The 22,746-nt window shown below is 41.2% G+C and overlaps 1 protein-coding gene across 2 annotated transcripts in view; it reads left to right on the top strand.

Moving 5' to 3' along the window:
- Window positions 1-20,417, top strand: part of LUC7L2 (LUC7 like 2, pre-mRNA splicing factor) — a 33,078-nt gene extending 12,661 nt beyond the window's left edge. For both annotated transcript variants that reach the window (XM_068142607.1, XM_068142608.1), the window contains 8 exons: window positions 7,512-7,610; window positions 8,401-8,511; window positions 9,152-9,295; window positions 10,312-10,488; window positions 12,660-12,751; window positions 13,598-13,627; window positions 14,548-14,742; window positions 19,466-20,417. In XM_068142607.1, the coding sequence (XP_067998708.1) occupies window positions 7,512-7,610; window positions 8,401-8,511; window positions 9,152-9,295; window positions 10,312-10,488; window positions 12,660-12,751; window positions 13,598-13,627; window positions 14,548-14,742; window positions 19,466-19,658 (1,041 nt within the window). In that variant the 3' untranslated portion in view covers window positions 19,659-20,417. The remainder of the gene's footprint in view (window positions 1-7,511; window positions 7,611-8,400; window positions 8,512-9,151; window positions 9,296-10,311; window positions 10,489-12,659; window positions 12,752-13,597; window positions 13,628-14,547; window positions 14,743-19,465) is intronic.
- The last annotated feature ends 2,329 nt before the right edge of the window (window positions 20,418-22,746 follow it).

The following is a 22,746-nucleotide window of genomic DNA, read 5'->3' as shown; positions in this document are numbered from 1 at the left end:
TAATCAACTAAACCATGCAACCAAGCACCCCATCAAGTCTCCTCCTGAACATCTCCAGTGATGGTGACTCCACCACCTCCTCAGGCAGCCCATTCCAATGGGCAATCACTCTCTCTGGGTAAAACTTCCTCCTAACTTCCAGCCTAAACCTCCCCTGGCACAGCTTGAGACTGTCTTCTCTTATTCTGGTGCTGGCTGCCTGGGAGAAGAGACCAACCTCTGCCTGTCTACAATAATGGGCTACATGGAAGACATGGGTAGAATGATGAGTCCCAGCAGCAAAAATGTGAACAAAGAAAAAATTGTGGCATCCTGTTTCAGTGTATTAACTTTTAATTCCAAGTCTCTTGTGCTCTGTGATCATCTTTTGTGTTTGAAATGTGTTTCGAAGTTTGTGGGAGGCACATAGTAAACTAACTGGTAAGATCACAGAATTGATGTTGTATTCAGGGTTGTAGAACAGTGGCTCTCAGAACCTGCTTTTGACACTGCCTCTCACAAGAGTTCTTTTAATTGGTGTGTTTTCATGTTTTGATGCTCTGCTTTTTCATAGTGATCACTTGGCAGTGGTTCACGTGTATAAGTCAGCAGTTTAATAAGAGTTTATTCATTCATTTCAAGTTGCAAATTTTATGAGGGATTAGTAAGGCTTTGTAAACTCTGGCTGGTAAGACCTGGATAATTTAACATCTAAAGTTAGCAAATTGTTTAATTTATTTTTTTTATCCTAGGTGATTAACACTTTCTTGGAAAAAAATCTCATTGATAGTTGAGGAGGAAGAGGCCTGTGGGCTTTTCCCAAATCTTTGGTTTTGAGTTCTTTTTCACTAGCATTGATAAATGTTTGCTTTTATTTATCTATATTAGGAGATTAGGACTGAAGCTGCATAGGTAGGAGTCAGGTGACTCTTCTGTAGTGCTACAAACCTATTAAGCAACATTCTCTGAACGTGAGCTGTGTGCTGTAAGAACGCTTTTATTTCTGGCTGTGTGTTTCTGAATGAATGGCTTAGCACTAATGAAAATGACAAAGATTTAAAGCAAATACCCTGTAGTAGGGTCAAAAGTAATAAAGTCCTGAATATTTATAGTAACCCACTAGCTATCTTGGAAGAGCCCAAGCAGTTCAACACTTCTGCAGCAGGTTGGCTTTCTTACTAGCTTGGTTGTGCTTCCCTCTTGATGAATTCACAAATACAGCATGTGCTTGTGCAGACCTTTGTTGAGAAACTCTTTTCTGCTCAGTAGATCAGCTTTGGTTTTATAGTTATGTGTATTTGTGGAGGAACTTTGTACTCCAAAGTACAGTCTATCAGCTCAGTCCTGCAGTTAGACATATCTTTAGGTGCTCATGAATTTATTGCACTCAGCTCTTCAGGACTCTCACTGACTAAAACCATATTGATTGAGATTTTGGTTTAGCAATGTACTTTAATGCATGATTAACTTTAAGCTTATTAGGGATGGAATTCAGCTCCAGATTAAGACATCTAAATTTAGGTTTCAGCAGAGGTGTCAAAGCTTGTGCTGAAGTCAGAAGAAATCTAGGCAGTGGAACCTAGAGAAAGATGTAGTTCACGTGCCTCTGGGGTGTGCTGAATCTGTTTAGGCTCACTGGCTGTACTGTCTAGATCTCTTTTGACTGTGGAAGACAAGTTTGGAGAGTTCACACATCTGCAGATAGATGTTAGTAAGGTGTTTGAATCTGGAGTTGATTTATTTGCTGGTAGTCCCATTGGGTCAGCAGAACTATTTCCCTGCTTAAAACTTAGGTCTGGTGGTGTTATTATTTGCTGTAGGGTTACAAAAAGAAGATATTCTGCTGGAAGGGTATCAGCTCTTCAGGTCAGGACTGATTTGACCATGCGAACTGCCTCAGCTTTGCAAATCAAATTAAATCAGGCTTGCATAAGCTACCTCAGTTCGTAGCCTTCAGCCCAGTGGGGATGAATTGTGAAGTGCTCTGTTGTCCTAGCAAGTGATCACCTCAGTGTCTCCAAACGTTCTCAATTTCTTTGACTGGTGCCTGGGAAGCGAACTGATTGTACCATATCCCATTTAAGTGTGTTTAATTAATCTGGATGAAGGGGGGGGGGGGGTAGTTACAATCTGTACAGTTATCTCATTTCAGTGTTTATGTAGTGTGTGTGTGTGTGTATTCTCAAACGATATGACCAAATATTATGCAAACACTGAAATACCTTGTTTAGAAATAAGAAAGACTGAAGCTAGCTTTGTCTTTCAGTGCAGATCTGTTCTAAGGACTTGAAGCCTTCAGAAAGCAAGAGTATGGTTAATAGGAGAACTAATCTTTATTCCTTTTCTGAGGATACCTGAACTTTTCAGTGGTTGCCATCAATATTAACTTTAAAATGTTTGCCTCTTCAGCTCAGTATTTGTTTCCTACTAGCAAAGTCCCACAAGGGTTAACACCACTAGTGGAATTAGGGGATGTAAATCACTACTATATCATAGAATGGTTTGGGTTGGAAAGGACTATAAAGATCATGTAGTTCCAATCCCTCTGCCATGGGCCGGGGCACCTTCTGCCTTCTGGGCTGCAAGCACACATTGCCAGGTCATGTTGAGCCTCTTATTAAGTCACCCCTTCTGAACATGTGTTGCCTACAAGGAAGGACAGGCTTTATCACGTGTCCAAAAATCTGTTAGAAGCAAAGTTGGTGCTGCAGATAAAAAGTGAGTTCCATGACAAGAAATATCTCAGCTAAGAGATGTATAAAGACAAATAAAGAGAAATATCAATACCAAGGATGTTCTCATTCAGACCCCAGTAGCTGCCTTGACAATTTGATAAAGGGAGAATGTTAGAGGTTGGAAGGGACCTCCAGAGATTGAGTCCACCCTGCCTGCCAAAAGAAGGATAACCTAGGGTAGTCCACATAGGAATGCATCCGAGTGGGTCTTGAGACTCTCCAGAGGAGGAGATTCCCCAACCTCCCTGGGCAGCCTCTTCCAGTGCTCTGTCACCCTCACTGTAAAGAAGTTTCTTACCGTGTTTAGGTGAAACCTTTTACGTTCAAGTTTGCATCCATTGTTCCTTGTCTTGTTACTGTACACCACCAAAAAGAGAGATGTCGTTCCTCCAATACCAATTTTTCCAGTAATGTCAGACCTTCCTAAACAAACCAAATCCTTCTGCTGCTGAATGTGAACTGCTTTGCTATGAGTATTTTCATAGCTAGAAAAAATTGTCTGCAGCAAACACCACCCAGAGTATATTTGTCCAAAACCTCTCAAAGGTGTGTGCTGTTTTTAAGAGGCGTTGATAGTGCATGCGACTATGTCATGCTTGGCTCAGCATCAGCCCTCTGTGTTTTAAGTAGCTTTAGCTTTTCTGTGCTCTTTTTGTGCTCCATATAGAGTAAATTCAGTAACCTAATTTCTGATCTCAAATGAATGTGGAGTAATTGTAAAAGTGTCAGGGAGTTTTGCTGTAGGTAGCTGAGGATCTGAAAACTGCTTTAATTTCATGTTCCAGAAACAGCATCATATCAGAGTTTAGTCTCCAATCCAGTCAGATACAGAGTGCACCCTTACTTTGCACGTTAATTCTGTTGCCCAGGTGTCCCTGGTCAGCTCTTGTCTGTTCATACTTAACTCATGTGATTCTCTTTTTCATTTTTGGTATGTGATTCAACTGAAGCAGAGCTGTGTGTTGTGGTTAAACTAAATGCATGCAATCTATATTTCTGTATTAATACCAAAGGCATTCTATCCGTGTTGTGGCTGAGATGACAAAGAGGATTAGGTCGTTTCAACGTGAGGTTATTCAGGATGAAAGACCAGTTGTCTAAACCTTAGCTCTGGGGAAGTCAGGTATCTTTACACATCTAATATGGGGACATTAAAAAAGGCATGATAGAAAATTTTTAGCAAGCTGTCAGTAGAAGGCACCAGTTTCTTAAGCAGAGCTCAGCAATAGCAAAAGGAGCCCTGATGTCCTGCTTTGCGTATGGTTGACAGACCTGGACTAATCCTCAGCAGTCACTTTCACTTCTAAGAAAGATTCACTAAATGTATAGGGCTTTTTCTGGGTTTAATCTTTGGTTAAAGTGCAGTAACTGCTAAAATCCCCAAAGCATGGCTTCAAATACTCAGTATGCTTTAGTCACGTCTAGCCTGGGGACTTGGATGTTCTCACCTTCATTGGCTTTAATTACCAGGACTCCTCTGCCAGTCGCTTCAAGTAGCATAAGTCTGTCTGGAAATCAGTGTAATTGACAATGAAAAAAGAAGTTTATGCATTCTTTTTAAACCTCCATTATTAGCTCCATGTCTGAACATTAGTCCCCCTCAAAACCATCTTCTGTTTCATATGTGATCAGGCTTTAAATGACTGACTACCCAGTGCTTGTCCATTGCCTCTAGGGGAAGGCATGTCTTGGCACTAAATCGTAAGGTGGATGAGTGGAAAACTAAAATAATGTCTTACTGTATCTTCTGTCTATTTCCATCTGCTGTCTACTTTGCAGCTAGCCATATGAGCCAAATTGTATTATAGGCTGATCCAGCATAGACTTTTGACAGTAATGGATTGTCCCCCAGATTAATCTTCTTTGGCTGATGTTGCATAATTTATACCAGCAGAAATTAATTTTAGCCAGGTTTTGCATATAAGCAAACTGGTTTAAGAGTTTCAATTTATTTCTTTTTACTGTCTCTCTGCATTAGGGTTTGCTAATAGAACTTTTAAGAAAGACATTTAGTAGTAATATTTCTGTGAGGGTGCTTTCAAAAGGATTAGCCCAAACTAGTACAAGCTGTGCTGAGGAGCACTTCCAACAATGGTGTAATTTCTTTAACAAAGCAAATGGAAAACAATTCTTTTCTCTTGTGCCTGCCTGTTCTTGCTCCCTGTCTGTTGGCCCACAGGAGTATTTATAAGGCCACATTCTGTTACATTGAAGAGGGGAAGGCAAGCCAAAATTCCACGTCCTCTAATGGAGACATCTAACAAAAAGACATCCTTCTTAACCTCCCAAATTGCCTCTACTATTACCAAAGTTATTTAAGAGTTTCTGAAGTAGCTTACTGTAAGAAATTCTAGCTACTGAAACCCACTATTACGTTGCCCCCTACCTACTGTCATCTCATCTGATTTTGTGACTGCCTGGCAACTCGGACAGCAGTACACTGCTGAAAAATGGCTTCTGTTTTTGCTTTGCAAAGGCATATATTACTCAGCCAATACCTACATTGTGCTCAGTTGCAGAGGCAGAGTTTTCTGACCATGGGGTAGCTCAGTGCAGTAGTAAAGGGAGCACAGAAAATTTTTCAGTAGTGATGCTGGCTCAGAGTAATTACCATCCTTCCAGGCTATGGGTTTACAATTCCCAGTAAGAAGAAATCAGGAAATGTGCTGTCTTGAGGGCAAATCCAAGCCAAATAGAAGCACAGAACACAGCTGAACTGTGTCATGATAGTTCCAGGTAAATTCTGATTTTTTAGAGTGTGATGACAGCTTATTTCATGTATTTGTTTAGAGTCTATGTAGATTTGCATATTGAGATAGTGTTGTTCTAATTTGTCTAATTCACTAGTGAATGCTCTTAGACTTCTTGTCACTGTATTCAGATCTATTCAAGCATGTCACCAGGCATATATGTGCACTTAGAACTGGAGTGCTTCACTTAAAATGGGACTGGCCTTGAGTTTAACCTTAAATTACCTTATCAGTACACGTGATGAATGAGCATACACACAAGCTTTTCACGCTTTCAGGAGGATTTTTAAGTGTCTGAGTTTTCAGGTAATTTAAAATGTTCTTCATACTGCTTTTCTAGTAGTGAAGTACCATCCAGAAAGTATGCCATGGTTTTCAGGAGGAGACTTGATGGGGTGCTTGGTGTCATGGGTTAGTTGTTTGGATGGGTTGGATTGGTTGATGGGTTGGACACGATGATCTTGAAGGTCTCTTCCAACCTGGTTTGGTTTATTCAAACTCCCTTTATCAGTTTATTTAAATGTGTGGAGCTCAGCTTCAAGATCTGTGTGAATTTTCATTAGTTAACAAAAATTGATGAGGTCCTTCCTATGTAGTTGCAAGAGGAAAAGCTGATCTTTGCAATGCTGAAGAAAGTCAGATGTTCTGTGTTGCAATCAAATGTTTTCCAGAAAACAGGTTTATGGTGGCTGGAAAGCATTTCAAAAACTCTCAAGTTCAAAATGTTGTAGTTTAGCAATGTGTTTTCTGTCTCTACCATTGGAAATAAAGCAACAACTTCCATAAAAACCCTTCAGTGGATTTGTTGGGACATCTATTAGCAATAGATTTTGGGGGGTTTACTGTACTTGTGAGGCTTGAACTGCTACTTAAATGCAAGTATTTAGGGTTTTTGTTGTTTTTGTTGTTTCTCTGCTCACACTTGTCATTTATTTACCAAACTCAGGGCACAGGTAATGAATCATTTTAGGCTTGGTTCTAGAATTGTTAAGCTGCAACAGTAACAGCTTTCTCCGTCAGAGTTCAACTTTCATTGTGTGCTTTTAATGTTACAAAAGGCTTAGTTTTTCTGAGTACTAATTGAGCAGTGCCAAGAGCAGACTTAACTGAAGCTGTGCTAGTTTTAAGTGACAAAAAAGAATCAGCAATTATAGTTCAGCCTGTGCTTTTGCAGAGGCAGTGCCTTGGTGGTGTTCAATTTTGTTTCCATTACAAATCTGTTTAATTTTTTTGTGTCACTTTTTGTTGCTATTTGTGCAAGTTTGTTTGGTTTCTTTTTACCTTATGCACATTGTCTAATCACCAAACCTTCAGGGAACAGATTGAATTACAACTCCTTATGCTGTGTGCTATGCAAATCTACATTTTTTAACTAGTATTTGTTACCTAATCTGGGCATTCTTCTCAGGGTGTTGTGTGCAAGACTAGTCATGCAGCCTACCAACATTTTTGAGTTGCTGCTTCCTTCCTGCCCTTTCCAGAACAGCTTCAGATTACAAGAAGAATGTCTATACTTTTTTCTTTTGTAGTTCTTGAACATAGTCCAACACTCAGCTCATCTTCAGTCATCTACAAAATGTTTTGCAGCAATTTGATTTTTGGCTTTCTTACTTGAAAGGCTTCCACTGTTTTTAAGCAGCACTTACAATGGTGCTGTGGTCGTAGCTATTCCTACAACTGGAGCACATTTCAACAGATTAAGTCAAGCATTTGACCATTTAATTGCCATTTGCAGGGAACTTGATTCTCTCAAGCTGTTCTAATTCAATATAGGATGTCACACTTCAGGTTTTCAGTTTTTGCAGGACATTAATATTTTGTAATGCAAATGGCCAGTGTGATAAGATGTTTATTCTGTTGTTTTTCTTGGTTCATACATGTTTATTGCAGAACTGGTATTGTTTCACAGCTTTATTAAGCTGTCCTTTCCTTCCTATAGAGGAGGTAATCTGCTTCAGAACATTTAACTGTTAAGGAAAATTGTGGTAACTTCATTCCTTCTATCACTTCTGAAAAGTTAAACCGCTTTCCCTCTGTCTCTTTTCAGAGAATGGACCTTGGAGAATGTCTGAAGGTGCATGACCTGGCATTAAGGGCAGACTATGAAATAGCATCCAAAGATCAAGATTTCTTCTTTGAGCTTGATGTATGTATTTTGGCTTGAGGGTGGAGGGCAAGCATAGTTTGCATACCTAGGTGGATAAATTGAGCATCGAAAGTTAATTTTGGGGAAAAATAGTTTTCTAGAAGGATAAACCCTTGGCTGAGTCACATAATGCAGGTGTTTAATTTGAATAGGTAGTCATCTCTGGGTAGAGCTGTGTAACAGCCTTTCACAGGACAAATGATAATAAACCCAAGTGATGTCTTAGTGTTATCAAATAGCAAGCTATTGTTAAGGCTGAAGAGACTCTTAAATTCTGTGCTTATTGAAGAAAGCAATTTTGTATTGGGGATAACAAATCATATCTTATGTCTCAGTATGCCGTAGTTTGAGTAATACAGTTGTGAACTCCCACCTAGGCCATTAGTCTGGGGGCTTTTTTAGTGTTGTTTGGAGGGATGGTGTTAATAGGCTTAACAGATTAAAACCCTAGTGAAAAAAAAGTTACACTACCAAATGTATTGGCTGGGTGAGGTGAACCTGAGTATCACTTGAAGAATTTTAATGCATGTTAGAAATGTTTGCTTCTTAGGGGAGACTTCAAATAGAATCACTTCCCAGTTTCTGCAAACAGATGTAACTGATAACATGTAGAATATGCTTTTTGAAATGCATATTAATATGTGATTAGTCACCACAAAGTGCTAGATCCTTGTTTTACAGAAGTTCCACTAATAAAAACAAAAGTTAAGTCTTAACCCAGACAGTGTTAAGGCTAATGAAATGCTCATGTTCTTGACAGGATTGATCAGTGTTCTTATTGATGTTTTAGGCAATGGACCACCTGCAGTCATTTATCGCAGACTGTGACAGGAGAACAGAAGTGGCTAAGAAAAGACTAGCAGAAACCCAAGAAGAGATCAGTGCTGAAGTTGCAGCTAAAGTAAGCATGTAAAATTAGTTACTGAAGTATCTATGAAGGCCTGGTTTTCTAAGGAGTCAACTTAAGGGTTTGGCAAACTATCCAACTTAAGAATTTATACTGAGGAGGGGAAATGCAAGACATGTTCCTTTATCCTCCCCAAAACTGCCTTTAAAGCACAGAGAGAACACAGGGAAGAGACCTCACTGATACTTTTGAGCTCTTGAAACTTGACTTTCCATGATACTATGCAACAGAAATGTTAGTAACTTCATCCACAAAGTAAACAACATTTGATGGGCTTTCCTCTAGATCTTCTAACTGAAAAAACAACAACTTTCTGTTTTTTATGCACATGCTAGGGGAAATGGTTGGACAAATAGTAATTTTACAAGACTATGTGGGGTAGACAACAGTGTGAATTACTTGGAAGTTCCTTGACAAAATCCTACTCTGAAGTTGGTACATAGGACTTGATAACTCAGCCTCTCTCTGTGTTTCTACATGAGGCAAATTCTGTTTCACTTTTACCTGTGGCAGTTATCTCTGTATGTTTCTATTAATGGCATCATGCCGATTTTTCATCTGACTCAGTAGTAGTTCAGATTGTTTTGCATCATTAAAAGCATTTCCTATGTTAAACCTTTCCTTGTCCTTCAAGGCTGAAAGAGTTCATGAGTTGAATGAAGAAATTGGGAAACTGCTGGCCAAAGTAGAACAACTTGGAGCTGATGGGAATGTGGAAGAATCTCAAAAAGTAATGGATGAAGTGGAGAAGGCTCGGGTAAAGAAGAGAGAAGCAGAAGTAAGTTGCTTGTGTAAGGCTTGTGGAATGGAGAGGACAGAGTTTGGTACTGAATTGGTTGGCATCTGTGTAATCCAAGGTGTCTTACCTGCTGTCACTTCATATAAAACTGAAGAATTTGCTTTGTGGCATCCTGTACAGTTACAGTTTCTACCTTTTGAATACATTCCTGTACTACTAAAATTCTACTTGCTTCCACAGATGATGCATTTATTTGTTTAGCTGTACTGGCCAGGTGTATCTGTGCACACCACAGATGTGTTGTGTTTGCTGGCCTGACTTAGCTCGTTCGGTCTTGTGGCTCTTGCTGTGGCAACCCTGTTGTGCCTCACGGTGTGCTGATGTGGCTCATACTGCAGAGCTTCAGTGAAGTGAACCTCTGTCTTCATTGAAAGGTAGTCAGTGGCTTGTGTCAGGCAAGTCAAAAATGGTCCCTTCTGTAATGTTCAGATGGCAGAACTTACCAAGAGCTTTTCCATTCTGTATTTCACCAATATACTTAAAATTTACAGAAACAGACATCTGCAGTTGCTGTAATGGTGCCAGAGGATTTGCCAGCAGTTTTGGCTGTCTGTTTGCAAGATACTATTATTTTTTCAGGAAAACAGTGCAGTTTTAAGTTGGTTTCAGAATTAAAACTGGTACAATGTCTTCATGAGTTAACAGAGTAATTGTTGTCTTAACGTGTGGTCACTGTTGCATATTAAAATAAATGGTTGTCTTTCTGAGTACTTTGATCTTAAGTAAAGCTAATAATCACCCCATTAAATGTGCAAAACCACTTGCTGATATCCTCCTTTTGAACACGTCCAATCTTCAAAGTAAGGAACATGCCTGCTGTTTGACCGAGACAGTTGATTTGTGAACGGTGTGAATTAACTCGAGGGTCTGCTCATGTGCATTGAATTCAGATACCGACTCGTAGTGTATCTGTCTTTGGTAAAGTGTTACCTTTGTTTGTGTGCATGCAGAAGTAACAGCAAATTTGTTTGAGGAGTTGTGGTTTATTTTTCTAGGAAGTGTACAGGAATTCTATGCCTGCCTCCAGCTTTCAGCAGCAGAAGCTACGGGTTTGCGAAGTGTGCTCAGCTTATCTTGGTCTTCATGACAATGACCGACGACTTGCTGACCACTTTGGAGGAAAACTGCACTTAGGATTTATTGAAATAAGAGAGAAGCTTGAGGAACTCCGGGTAAAGCATTCTTTACTTTGTGGCATCTTCCTCTGTGTGTGTGTGTGTATGTGTGTGGTCCTGCCTGATTATTTGCCAGGCAACCTTAATGGAAGTTTTTGTTTCCAAGGCATGCAGGTCTTGGTGGGGTTTGGGGGGCTTTTTATATTACTGAAAATATGAGATATTGTTACTCTACAAAACACTAAATGTTCTAATATCAATTACCTGCATAGTTTGTAAGATGACCTCTTTTGCACTGAGTATGTAAAGCATACTCAGAGTAGTGCCTCTTGGGAACAAGGAGCATGATTCTCCTTGTAAAATAGAGAACTGTGTTTTGAAGGACAGTGATGGTGGAAGATATTTAGCAGTCATAGGAGGTAGCCAAATGAACTTTACTTTTAGCCAGTTGGTTACCTAAAAGTAATAATGAGACTCTTGAAAATACAAGAACCTGTAGCAGGCCTAAATGAGTCATATTTTATTTAATTAGGATAAAATACAAATAGAGCTGGGGTTGAAATGCTTGCTTTTGGAACCACTATGTAAGGAGTGCTTGGAGCTCAGACAGCCTGTTGTATGGCTAAAGATTAAAACTCAGTCTGTCCATTTTGTCCAGACAAAGATTAGGAGATGACTTCCATCCTAACATTTCAAGAAGGTTCTTTTTGTTAAGTAATTTTTGAAGGATTTTAAGCCTAACAGACAGTAGATGAAGTAAATAAGTTCTAACAACTGAAGGTTGTAGAATACAAAAATATCTGCCTCTTGAAGCCAGGGTAGCTATTGAAGTAATAGTTGCAGGGGGGTTGCATGCTCTCTGTGGCGTGAAGATTTGAAATCCAGTTGGAATATTATCCTAAACACTGCTGTGACCAGAAATCAGGAGCTGGAAGAAAGACTTACTGGAATTATATTCTAGACTTTTGGTGTTCAAGAGGATGGATTTGGACACTGATGCCATTTATGATCTTAATGTGCAAATTACAGAGTGCAAGGCTCAATTAAGCATTTAACTGTATAAGTCACATAAAGACAATTATGTTGCTGCTGGGTTTGAGTCTTGGTTTGAAGCTTGGTTTATATTCCAGCTGTCTTGCATGGATACTGTGACTTACCCTTTGGAAAGCCCAACTCTTTTGCTTGACTGTATTGACAATTTCAGCTCCTAAATATAGCTGCTGTAACATAAACCTTAGATGCCTAGAATAAATCATGTCTGCTTCTTCTCATACCTCCATGAAATTATGCAAAGAGTCACTTCAACAAGAAACCTTGCTTGAAGTTAAATCACTGTTACTGTACAAGGCAGTGTAGATACAACTTGCCATAGAGGGTTGAAATAAGTGCTTCTTTACACCATTGGGGTGGGGGGGAGTGCATGGGTAATTATTTCACATTCCCAAAGCATCAGTAAGATAATCTTTTCAAGTACTTCACTAACAGAAAAAGAAAACAATAACTATCCCCTCCTTCCTCAGAGCTCTCCTCAGAGATCTAATCAAGATGCTGCTGGGGCAATTCCACATCTCAGAAGAAGGTCTTTACAAAGAGTTGAATTTCTTGCATCATGTCCAGAAGGTGGCGAGACTTGGGTTTGGCCAGACCTCCAGTTGTGAGTTCCACATCTGAGGGCCCTCTACTGAGCGTGCCTTGTCCCCAGTAGTAGGGAGTTCAACTTGGGGGCTATCAGCTGAAGCATCCTCTCTAATTACATGTCTCATGTTCACATTACAGAAAAAAGTAGCCTGGAAACTAGGTTATCAGCCTAACCAAGTCCTTTAAGGATTGCTTTATGTCATGGCCTAGCTGAAGGAGTTAATGAAACAATTGACTCAGCTCTCATTCCTTTCTACCTTTACCCAGTGACCAAAAGATTACAGGATTGGCATGGAAACTTTCACGTTAAAGGCATGACTTGCTGCTCTGAGTTCCCCTTTGTGTGTTAAGATCACTCTACATGTTTCAGGTCTTCATGTAACACCTCTGTTTGCTGCAGCTCTTCTGCAATAACTTTTATTTCTTGGAGAAAAAGAAATATATGTACTGAGGAAGAGAGAGGGAATAATATGCAAAAGGGAATATACACTAGAGAAAGATTGAATATTAACTGCCTAGGTTATTTTTATAGCAGCTTCATCTGAAAAGTGTTGGAATGTAACTGAATGAACATTTTCCTTTGCTTTTAGAGGATTGTGGCTGATAAGCAGGAGAAGCGAAATCAGGAACGTCTGAAACGTAGAGAGGAGAGGGAAAGAGAAGAAAGGGAGAAACTAAGAAGGTAGGGATCTGTTTTAATTGCCATAATGGGAACACTATGATGTAGTTCATAAATATTTTTGAGTATGCAGAATCACAGGAGTCTGCATTCTTTGGGAATGTACAAGGATTCAGAGTGAATGTCATGTCTAACTCTTAATCTGAACTGTTTTCATAGAAACCCTTTTAAAGGTACAGACAGAAGTGTCCCAACGTGTTTGAACAAATGGTCTTTAAATAAGATGACTTTCAGCTACAGACCTTGTCTTGAGACCTGAGAGATGTGAGCTTACACATGTGAATCTGTAACACCTGTTAGATGTCTTCTTTGTAGATATAGAAATTTTCCTTACTGGAAGTAGTTGAATCTATGACTGAGGAAAGAACTTACTGGTTCTATGAAATACTTGCTTCCAGGCCTTGGGGAGCCAGAGTGGAATGGAATCTGAACTGCAGTTGTCTTGACATGTTAGCTTCAGAGGTTAACAATGTCAACTTTTGAATTGTGTTGCTGGCTGATAATAAATGCCTGACAAGAAATGAGAGTCTTAAACTATAAGGTTTTTCTGTGGGAGGGCTGGGAATACAGAAAAAGATGAGATTTTTGGAGGTGGGGTTGTGGTATGGTGAGCTCAAAAACAGACAAAGAAAAACCCAGCAAACACAAACCAGTTGTCAAAAGGTTGTGTTTCCTGGTAAACATGTTACAAGAATGTTAAGATCAAATGAAAGACCTTTAAATAATATATGGTAAAATGAGAAATACAATAGCAGGTCAAGTAGTCTGGTTTATATTATTAAATTATACTTTTATTTGATGATAAGATTCTGTCAAAGAAATTGATTTACTCTTTTCCATTGATTCCAGGTCCAGATCCCACAGCAAGCATGCCAAAAGGTAGGTAAATCTGCAGACAAGGAACACCATCAGCGAAGCCAGCCTCTCACAACCTGAAACTGTCTTAACTTTCTCTGGTGCTGTTACTTTAAGGTGTCCCTGTTTACACACAAAGCAGTTACTCCCTGTGTGCTCATAGAGAGTTTTATCACCTTGCTACCGAGTTTCCACGTGTGCATCTATTTTGTGGCTACTACAAGGCACCTTTTTGCCCCAAATAACACTTGGAACACAGAGAATTGCTCTTTCTTCAATGAGCTTGTGGTTAATACCATCTGGTGAAACCCCATGGTTTTAGATGGTTAATACCCTTGGGTGAAAACCCATGTGTTTAAAATTCCAACCACCAGGTTAACTCTCATCAGATGACCCATAAATACAATAATAGAGGAGGGTTTTTCCTGGCCTGCACAGTTAAAGGTATTACTGCAAAGGGATTTCCTTCTTCTTTTATTAAAAATAAAAAAGACTTTGGGTAGTGTTTAGAACCTTCCAGACTAGTTTCATTGTGGTTTTATGTTCTTGTTTAACTTATTATGGGGAAGGATACAGCCCTCTTTTCTCAGAACCTCAGTCTGGGAGATGATCTCTGCCACTGCGTCATGAAGTTCAACAACTTTGCTTGATAAAACTTCCAAGCAGATTTTTGATGCTTTATTTTTTCATATTTTTAATTCTTTTCAGAAGCTTGAGTTGGCTCTGCTGTAAGCATATATAGAGAGTCATGAATTAACTTAAAATTGCGCTAGTCACAAAGGAGTTTTCTGATTCGGCTTTCACCTCTCTGTCTGTGAGAGGACCATGCGGTATCTCTGAGCGCTGTACGGATTTGCTCGTGCCTAGAGCACATAACACTCACAGCACGCTGAAGCAGTAGCTAGGTGAGGACAGTGTCTGGTTCAAGTCCTTTCTGTCCCTAGATCTAGGTCCCGAGACCGCCGCAGGCATCGGTCTCGCTCAGCCTCCCGGGAGCGGAAGAGGAGGACTCGCTCCAAGTCCCGTGAGAAGCGCCACCGGCACCGGTCCCGCTCGGCCAGCCGCAGCCGGAGCCGCAGCCACCATAGGAGCAGGCACAGTTCCAGGGAGAGAAGCCGAGAGCGCAGCTCCAAAAAGAGGTAAGTGGTGGCCTACCAGTAAATGGCTTCCCCTAGCTGCATGCTGAGAGTTGTCACACTAAATGGAGTTTACACGTACCGCTTGGTAATTCAAACGTGTGTCTGCAAGAGACTGAAGAATCGTTAGGGCTCTGCCCTTGCTGCACTGGGACCAAGACAGCTACTGAACCTGCAGCCAGGCTTGGTGTGTCTCCTTTGTAGAGACATCTTTCTAGCCATTAGAGCTGCTTTTCAGATGAAGGTGGGAGAAGTCTTTCTGTTGAATACCATAGCACTCTTGATGCTAGAGTCCAAAATAAACCTGATCTTACAGGCTCAAATGTATTCTGGTTTACTCTCCAAAGAACTCTTTTTCTAATCCAGGGAATTTCTTAACGTCCTGAGTTAAAGTTTTGTCTGAACCTTGCTTAAACTTCCTTAAGCTCAAACCATACAGTTACCCAAGGAATTCTAGCCAAGAATAGAAACACTCCAGCAAGGTAACTTCTTCAGGAAGGTTTTGAATAACCAAACAAATTTAGATCTGGGGAAATGATGCTTTTGCCAAACTCAGGAAGAGCAGTGTGGCACCAAAAACAACAGAAAGATAGCTGAAATCTGCAGCAGTAGCAGCCTGTGGTGCCACTAATTCTAGGGCTTTAAGAGAAGCTTGGAGTTGTGGTTGCTGAGTGGAAAGAGTTGCATCATTCTATGTTAAATTAAAGCCTTCAGCATGATGGCTTACTTCAAGTACCATACAGTACAGTTATTGGAGGCTGCTGAATCCTGCTGTAAAAGCTGTTTATGTGTCTGGATTTTTTTTCAGTTCTCATCATATCCATTATGGCTTCAACATGCAGGCACACCAGACAATTAGATTCCTTACTGGAAGTAATTTCCCCATTTTGCTCTGTATCACAACATTATCACAGGCAAACGTGCATTGAGTCCTGTTTGCAGCAAACTCTGCTTCCTTCCAGTCCTGATGTCTACTCTTCTTCAGAAAGTATTTTCTAAAGAGCCTTTCACATAAACTGAAAAGCTCCCACCTCTTGCTTACTTCATTCTGAAAGTAAAGGGATGTTTACTATGTGCTCTAGCTGAGAAGTACTGCACCTGTATAGATTTGTCTGACAGATGTGATTTCTTCAATCTGTATCATCAGTCACTCTGTGAGCAAGTGAATAGATGTAAATCTCTAATGCCTGGGATCTCATTTCAAGATAAGGAGCAGACTTCCACATTCTGTGGGCACAACTTGAATGCATACAAAGTATCTGGCAATGGTAGAAATGTTTCTTAAGATGATGGAAATCTATCTGGTAGTAACAGCAATGTGCCTAAGGTAATAGGAGTGATACATCAGCTCAAGCTTGGGTTACTGTCTTATCAAGAACAGGTCTAAATGAAGTCGTGCTTTTTCTCACAGTTAGCTGTAATTTTCAAGTAACAAAAATAATTTTTCATCTCATTAGAAATAAAAATACATAATGTGTTGTTCTTAATATAGATTACATAGAATAGAATACATAGAATAAACCAGGTTGGAAGAGACCTTCAAGATCATCGTGTCCAACCTATCAACCAATCCAACCCACCTAAACAACTAACCCGTGGCACCAAGCACCCCATCAAGTCTCCTGAACACCTCCAATGATGGTGACTCCACCACCTCCCCAGGCAGCCCATTCCAATGGGCAATCACTCTCTCTGTATAGAACTTCTTCCTAACATCCAGCCTAAACCTCCCCTGGCACAGCCTGAGACTGTGTCCTCTTGTTCTGGCACTGGCTGCCTGGGAGAAGAGACCATCATCCACCTGTCTACAACCTCCCTTCAGGTAGTTGTAGAGAGTAATAAGGTCACCCCTGAGTCTCCTCCTCTCCAGGCTAAGCAACCCCAGGTCCCTCAGCCTCTCCTCATAGGGCTTGTGTTCCAAACCCCTCACCAACTTCATTACCCTTCTGTGGACTCGTTCCAGCAAGTCAACCTCCTTCCTAAACTGGGGGGCCCATAAGTGGCCACAGTACTCGAGGTGTGGCCTAACCAGTGCAGTGAGAAAGTGAGTATCTGCAGGTAGATATTGAGATGCATGCTCAATGATGAGCTCACTCATGAAAGCAGACCTAAGTGTGGGTAAACTGAGAGATGATTGTGTCAGTATGCTTGAGCCCACTTACAGGAATTCGTGTGGCAAGAGCTGCTGCACTCCTCTGTGGACATTGTATGCATAAATAGAGTGGCTGAAGTCACAGGATAGGGATTCAGTTCACCTGGCTTTAGATGAGTAGGTCTGATGTAAATCCCATGAGTCTCATTACAGACTCATCTAACATCACTTTGTCCATTTTAAGGTGAGACAAGTCATGCCTTAAAGTCTCTCTGTCTTCTGCTGACCGTTAAGGAAATCTGGCTGACTAGCTTGGATGTCTACACTGCAGACACTTAAAGCTGCGTGAGACAGATCCCACTCTTCGCATTTGGATGATTTTTCCTTTTTAAAAATACCCTTCAGATCCTGACTGACAACAGGATTTTCTAGCCCTGTGCTCGTTCTCTGCTGTGCTAGAAAAGTGCAGACTTCACTTTCTATTTTTTAGTTGTTTTTTTTTCCTCCTTTTGAAAGAGCTGAGGGGAACACAAGCCCATTTAGTCAGACATATCTTACCTCTTGGAAGGTTTGAGACTGTAGCTCCATTTTCCCCTGCTTGCCTAGATCTGGCTGGCTGCTCAAGGATTTTCCCAGACTGCTAAGACTACTCTAGGATTTTTGTCCAAGGCTGCTTACAGGTTGGGGCTTTCTTTTGTGTGTCCTCAGACCCAATGCAGGCAGACACATACTGGTTTGGAGCCAGTATCACAACATGATTCATAGTTGGTAAACATCATCATGTGGATGCTGCCTGCATACCTGGTGAAATGGTTGGTTTCTGCTGAAGAATTTTAGCCAGGAAGTCGTGCTTTCCAAGTCTTCTAGATAATGTTAGTCTAGTAGAGGCTCTGCTTTTGAAGGCTGCACCTTGAGAAAGGCAGGAATGGTGGTTTATTTCTAAGTGTTCTAGTAGCAGTACTGCTTGCTGTGGCAATTGTGTGAAGTCTAGACATCACTCTCTCGTGATTTCATTAAACCCAGTCTTCCTTCTTGTCAGCTGATTAGAAACTCACCTGGAGGGAGATGGAAAGGCTGGGCAAATGCATCTTAAATTGCTCCAAAAATGCATTGAATGAAAAGCCAAAGATACCAATCCTAGAATGGGTTGGGTTGGAGGTGACCTCCAAAGATCATCTAGTCCAACCCTCATATGGATGGCATCACATCCTAGCTATCTGTTCTAGGATTAATGACTAGAATTAGCTTGAGTTAAACAATTTGGAAGATTGTTGCTTCTACAGGGGACTTGCAGCATAAAACAGCTGTGAATGTTAGGAATGTTGGATGTTAGGAAGAAGTTCTATACAGAGAGAGTGATTGCCCATTGGAATGGGCTGCCTGGGGAGGTGGTGGAGTCGCCATCATTGGAGGTGTTCAGGAGGAGTCTTGATGGGGTGCTCGGTGCCATGGGTTAGTTTGTTTAGGTGGGTTGGATTGGTTGATGGGTTGGAAGGTCTCTTCCAACCTGGTTTGGTTTATTCTAAACAGCTGGGCAAACTCCAGTATTAACTTACTTGGGTGTGTAGCTCCCCTTCTTATCTGACCTACTTTGTGGAATGGGAGTAGTGCCTGTGGATCTCAGTGTTTGCAAGTGCTAAGTGGTGCAAAACACTGCATTGTAGGGAAAGGAATCTTTCCATCTGAGGAAGTAAAGTGGATTGTCATTTCTTTGTAAGCTTATACAGTGAAATTGGTTCAGGAGCACTGTGCAGGCTGTGTTTTGAAGCTTTGAGGTGATGACAGTAACTTGCTGCAAGTAGAGAGGGGTACAGTCTTGCCACCCAGTACACCAGATTTTTGGACTAGAATTAGTGGCTAGCTTTAGAGCATGCTGTTAGGTTTTTGTGTGCAGGTGTGTGTCAGAATGGTTTATGACTGCAGTACATCTTACAACAAAAATGTGATGATTTTCAACAACAGGCTTAGGAGCACTCTGAGAGAGAATAGAGAGGAGACTGTCCAATCCAAGTACAGGTAGCTCACTTAATTTAAAACCAGGTTGTTTAACAGTTGCTTTGGGAATGCCTTGTATCAGAGGGAAATGTCTCAAACCAGCATCACCTCAACGTTGCAGATTGACACAGGGGATAATTCTTCTAACAAAACCTAACAGTAGCACAGATTCCAGTTTTGGTTTGTCTTTGTCATGTAATAATCTCATTCCAGAATTGTGCAAGTTCATTTCTCCCTGCTTGAAATCAAACTCCCTTGTTTTAACACATGTTTTTAACGTTTGGAATTTATAGATCTGAGAGAAGCTAAACATTCTTCTCAAGCTACAGAATACAGCCGAGAAATTCCAACTAAACCTCTGTTAACACACTCTTGGGGGCAGAGGTTGAAAAAGAGATTGGGTGAAACACATTGACCTTAGTCTAGGCTCCATAATAAATGTGGATTAAATTCTGCCCCTAGCAATATTTGCCTGTTGACATTTGAAATAGAGGGAGAAGAGCAGAATGATTCCTGATGTCTTCTCCTATACTTTACTTACATAGTCGTAAAGCTGCATGGGAAAAAGAAGAAACTAAAGCCCCCAAATGTTGTTTGATTGCTGCAGACTCCTAACTAACTTGGCTTCTCACATTCCAGATCCTCAAAAGAAAGATCTTCCCGAGACAAAGAGCGTTCAAGAGACCGTGACAGAACGTCCCGGGATAAAGATCGGAGCTCCCGGGAGAGGTCACCGCGGGACTTCAGGGACAGGAAGCGCTCCTACGAGAGCGCCAACGGCCGGTCGGAAGAGCCCAGGAGCTCGGAAGAGCGTGAAGCAGGGGAGATATAACTGGCTGTATATTCACCTGATCTCTAGCTTCCTATGGAGTTGCATACTATGGTTTAGTTTACAGTTGTTCAAAGGGACACCAGTGAGCAGTTCCAGACACTGATCCAACTATAGGGTAGATGTACAGTATATAAAAGTGGTTATAACCAAGTCAGAATTAAACCCCATCAATTAATGATGCCTAAAGCTGGGTCCTGGACTTCCACCAAGTTGTAAAACTTTTCTGAAAGATTTCTCTTTATTCAGGACAGCAGTTTTATGTACCAAGTTGCAGATCTCAATGTTTTTAATCTCCTTTCCAATACAAGTTAGTGAACAAATTCTATTGTACTTCTTGCCTTGGGTGCTTTTGAACCTTTATAAACTCTCCAATTCTGCTCGGGTCAGAACAGCAGCATTGAAAGGTTGTCTTTTGGGGGAAAAGTTACTTTTGGTTGTTTGCTTTTCTCTTTTTTTTTTGTTTATTTTGTAAGAGGGTGGGTGGATGGATATGGACTTTTATGCTAAGGTTATGTTCCCAGTGATTTGTTTGGTTTGGGAACCTAGCAGTTGATTGCAGCGGGAGCATTTAGGGGAGACGGTGTGCTGGAGAGAGCGGAAATGTCTTTTCACAGTGCCTCTTTAGACTTGGAAGCTGAACAGCTGTTGCATTACATCCTTTTTTTTTTATTCCTACTTAAATTTTGAAATCAAAGCCAGTCCCATATCTGTACCATTTGATTGGTATGTGTTCAATATATTTGGGTTTTTTTTCCATAAGGACTCTTTTCTGCTTTTTCTTGGGGGGTGCATCCTTAACTGTATGGAGAACAAACGAAAAAACCAGCAGCAACAAACAACAACTGAGAAAAATAAACAATGGAAAAGGCAACCAGGTTGTCCAATAACTTCACAGGGATACACTGCTCTCAGCAGCTGGCTACTTAGCAGTCAGTCATTTAAAACCATCTGATTATTGGACCTTTTAACATACAGATACTCTCTAGGGGAAGTAGTCTTTGTGATTACAGTTCTGACCATCCTAAGGTCTTATTAGTAGAATGGTTTGGGTTGGAAGGGACCATAAAAGATCATCTGGTTCCAACCTCCCTGGCATTGGCAGGGACACCTGCCTCTGGATCACGTTGCTCAAAGCCTCATCCAACCTGTCCCTGAACACCTGCAGGGAGGGGACATTCATTACCTCCCTGGGCAACGTGTTCCAGTGTCTCACCACCCTCACTGTAAAGAATTTCTTCCTAATTTCTAATCTAAATCTACCCTCAAGCTTCAAAGCCCAAAACCTGTGGAATCATCATCATGGCACAACTACTAACTCCTTAACGACGTCCACTTCAAAAGGCAGTATTTCCTGTTGGGAACTGCTGTCACTTCTGTCAGGCTGAAGGTGCTTTGGAGCATGTGAATTCCTCAGCTATGCCCCATGCCCCACACAGAAGGATTTAGAGATTGGTAAATTCCCATCCTTAAGACAGCAGCACTGAGTTACTTAATGTTGTTGTTCAAGAACAATGTCAGGATTTCTTGGCAGGTTCTGCAGCCTCTCTAGTATCCGTATCTCCCATGGAACAATGCCTCTGCAGGGTGGCTAAGCACTTGAAATTGACCCTGTGTTTTACCTCAGTGTCCATTCTGTAGCCTCTTCAGTCTGGTCAGAAGGCATGAGTGATAATTACACTACAGGAGATAAACTAGCAGTATTTTGGTTGTCAGTGAAAGCTGGAACAGGACCTTTGCATCCCAGCAGAGACTTGTGTCTAACCCAGCACACACACTCCCCTTTGAATTCATGTCATCTTAAACTCCTAGAGAAATCCTGTGACAATGATAGGTAACTACTTAACACTTCTTTTATTTACCTATTTGAAATCTGGACAGGAGTTTCCTTCCTGGGACTGTTTGAAGGATTCCCTGTGTGGCCCAGCAGCGTGATGAATGCGAGTTAGCAGTGTTTGCCCTTCTGGTAGGTGTGCACTGTGCAAGTGCTTGCTCACTTCTATTGTCACACCTTTGTTAATGGCACCCTACTGGTGTGACAAAAGGTGGTGAACATACATTTTGCATGGCAGAAGTGCCAGTGAGGGGGTTGCTAACTCCTCTGAAATTCCTTTCCACAACAAAAATATACAAGAAATACTAAGAACCTATCTCCCCTTGCAGCCACTAGCAAGAAGTTTTGTGTTATAAAAAGGGTAGGGGTGGAGGGCAGCAGAGAGTCTGTATACAAAACACACTGCTTAGACTCCTTACTAGCTACTTTGGGTAATGTGCCATTGGTTTTACAAATAGCTCTTAAATTTAATTATGAAAAGCTGATTGGGTTTGGGCTTTCCCTTATTTATGGGGGTTGTGGGCTGGTGAGCTTCGTAGTACCCAAGTACCACACTGGTGTTAAACAGCAAGAAAGTGTCTTGCCTCTGGCTTCCTGCTGAAATAATCTGAATGTAAGTCATTACTGGGGCAAATGTTCACTTCACTGAACAGTTTCAGCAAGAGTCCTGTTACTGGGCACCACTGATAAAAGAATCCTGTAAGTATTTACAAGCATTTATAAGATTCCCCCTCAGTTTTCTCTTCCCCAGACTAAAAAGACCAAATTCTCTGTCTTTCCTCATAAGAGAGCTACTCCAGTCCCCTAATCAACTTTGTAGTCCTTTTCTGTACCCTCTCTAGCAGTCCCTGTCCTTCAAACAGGGAGCCCAGAACTGGACACAGTAGTCCAGATGTGGCCTCACCAGGGCAGAGTAGAGGAGGAGGAGACCCTCCCTCGCCCTACTTGCCACACTTGATGCACCCCAGGATGCCATTGGCCTTCTTGGCCACAAGGGCACATTACTGGCTCATGGTCATCCTGCTGCCCACCAGGACTGCCAGGTCCCTTTCCCCAGAGCTGCTCTCTGACAGAGAGCCTCCAGCCTGTACTGATGCATGGCTATGGATGTCTATGGCAATGACAGCTAACAACCATCATGGCAAATTAAGGCAAGTAAATAAAAAGGGGGGAACCATTTGAAGCTTTTCAAAGTGTCACCTGCTTGTCATCCCTCAAAGGCAGTGGAGATTACAAATCCTTTTTTACAAGCCTTGT

Source organism: Melanerpes formicivorus, unplaced genomic scaffold (genome assembly GCF_026170545.1).
Source record: "Melanerpes formicivorus ecotype bairdi unplaced genomic scaffold, bMelFor1.0.p_v2 SCAF_8, whole genome shotgun sequence".
Classification (NCBI taxonomy): domain Eukaryota; kingdom Metazoa; phylum Chordata; class Aves; order Piciformes; family Picidae; genus Melanerpes; species Melanerpes formicivorus.
Note: the sequence above shows the minus strand (reverse complement) of the source record. Positions and strands in the feature narration are given on the sequence as shown.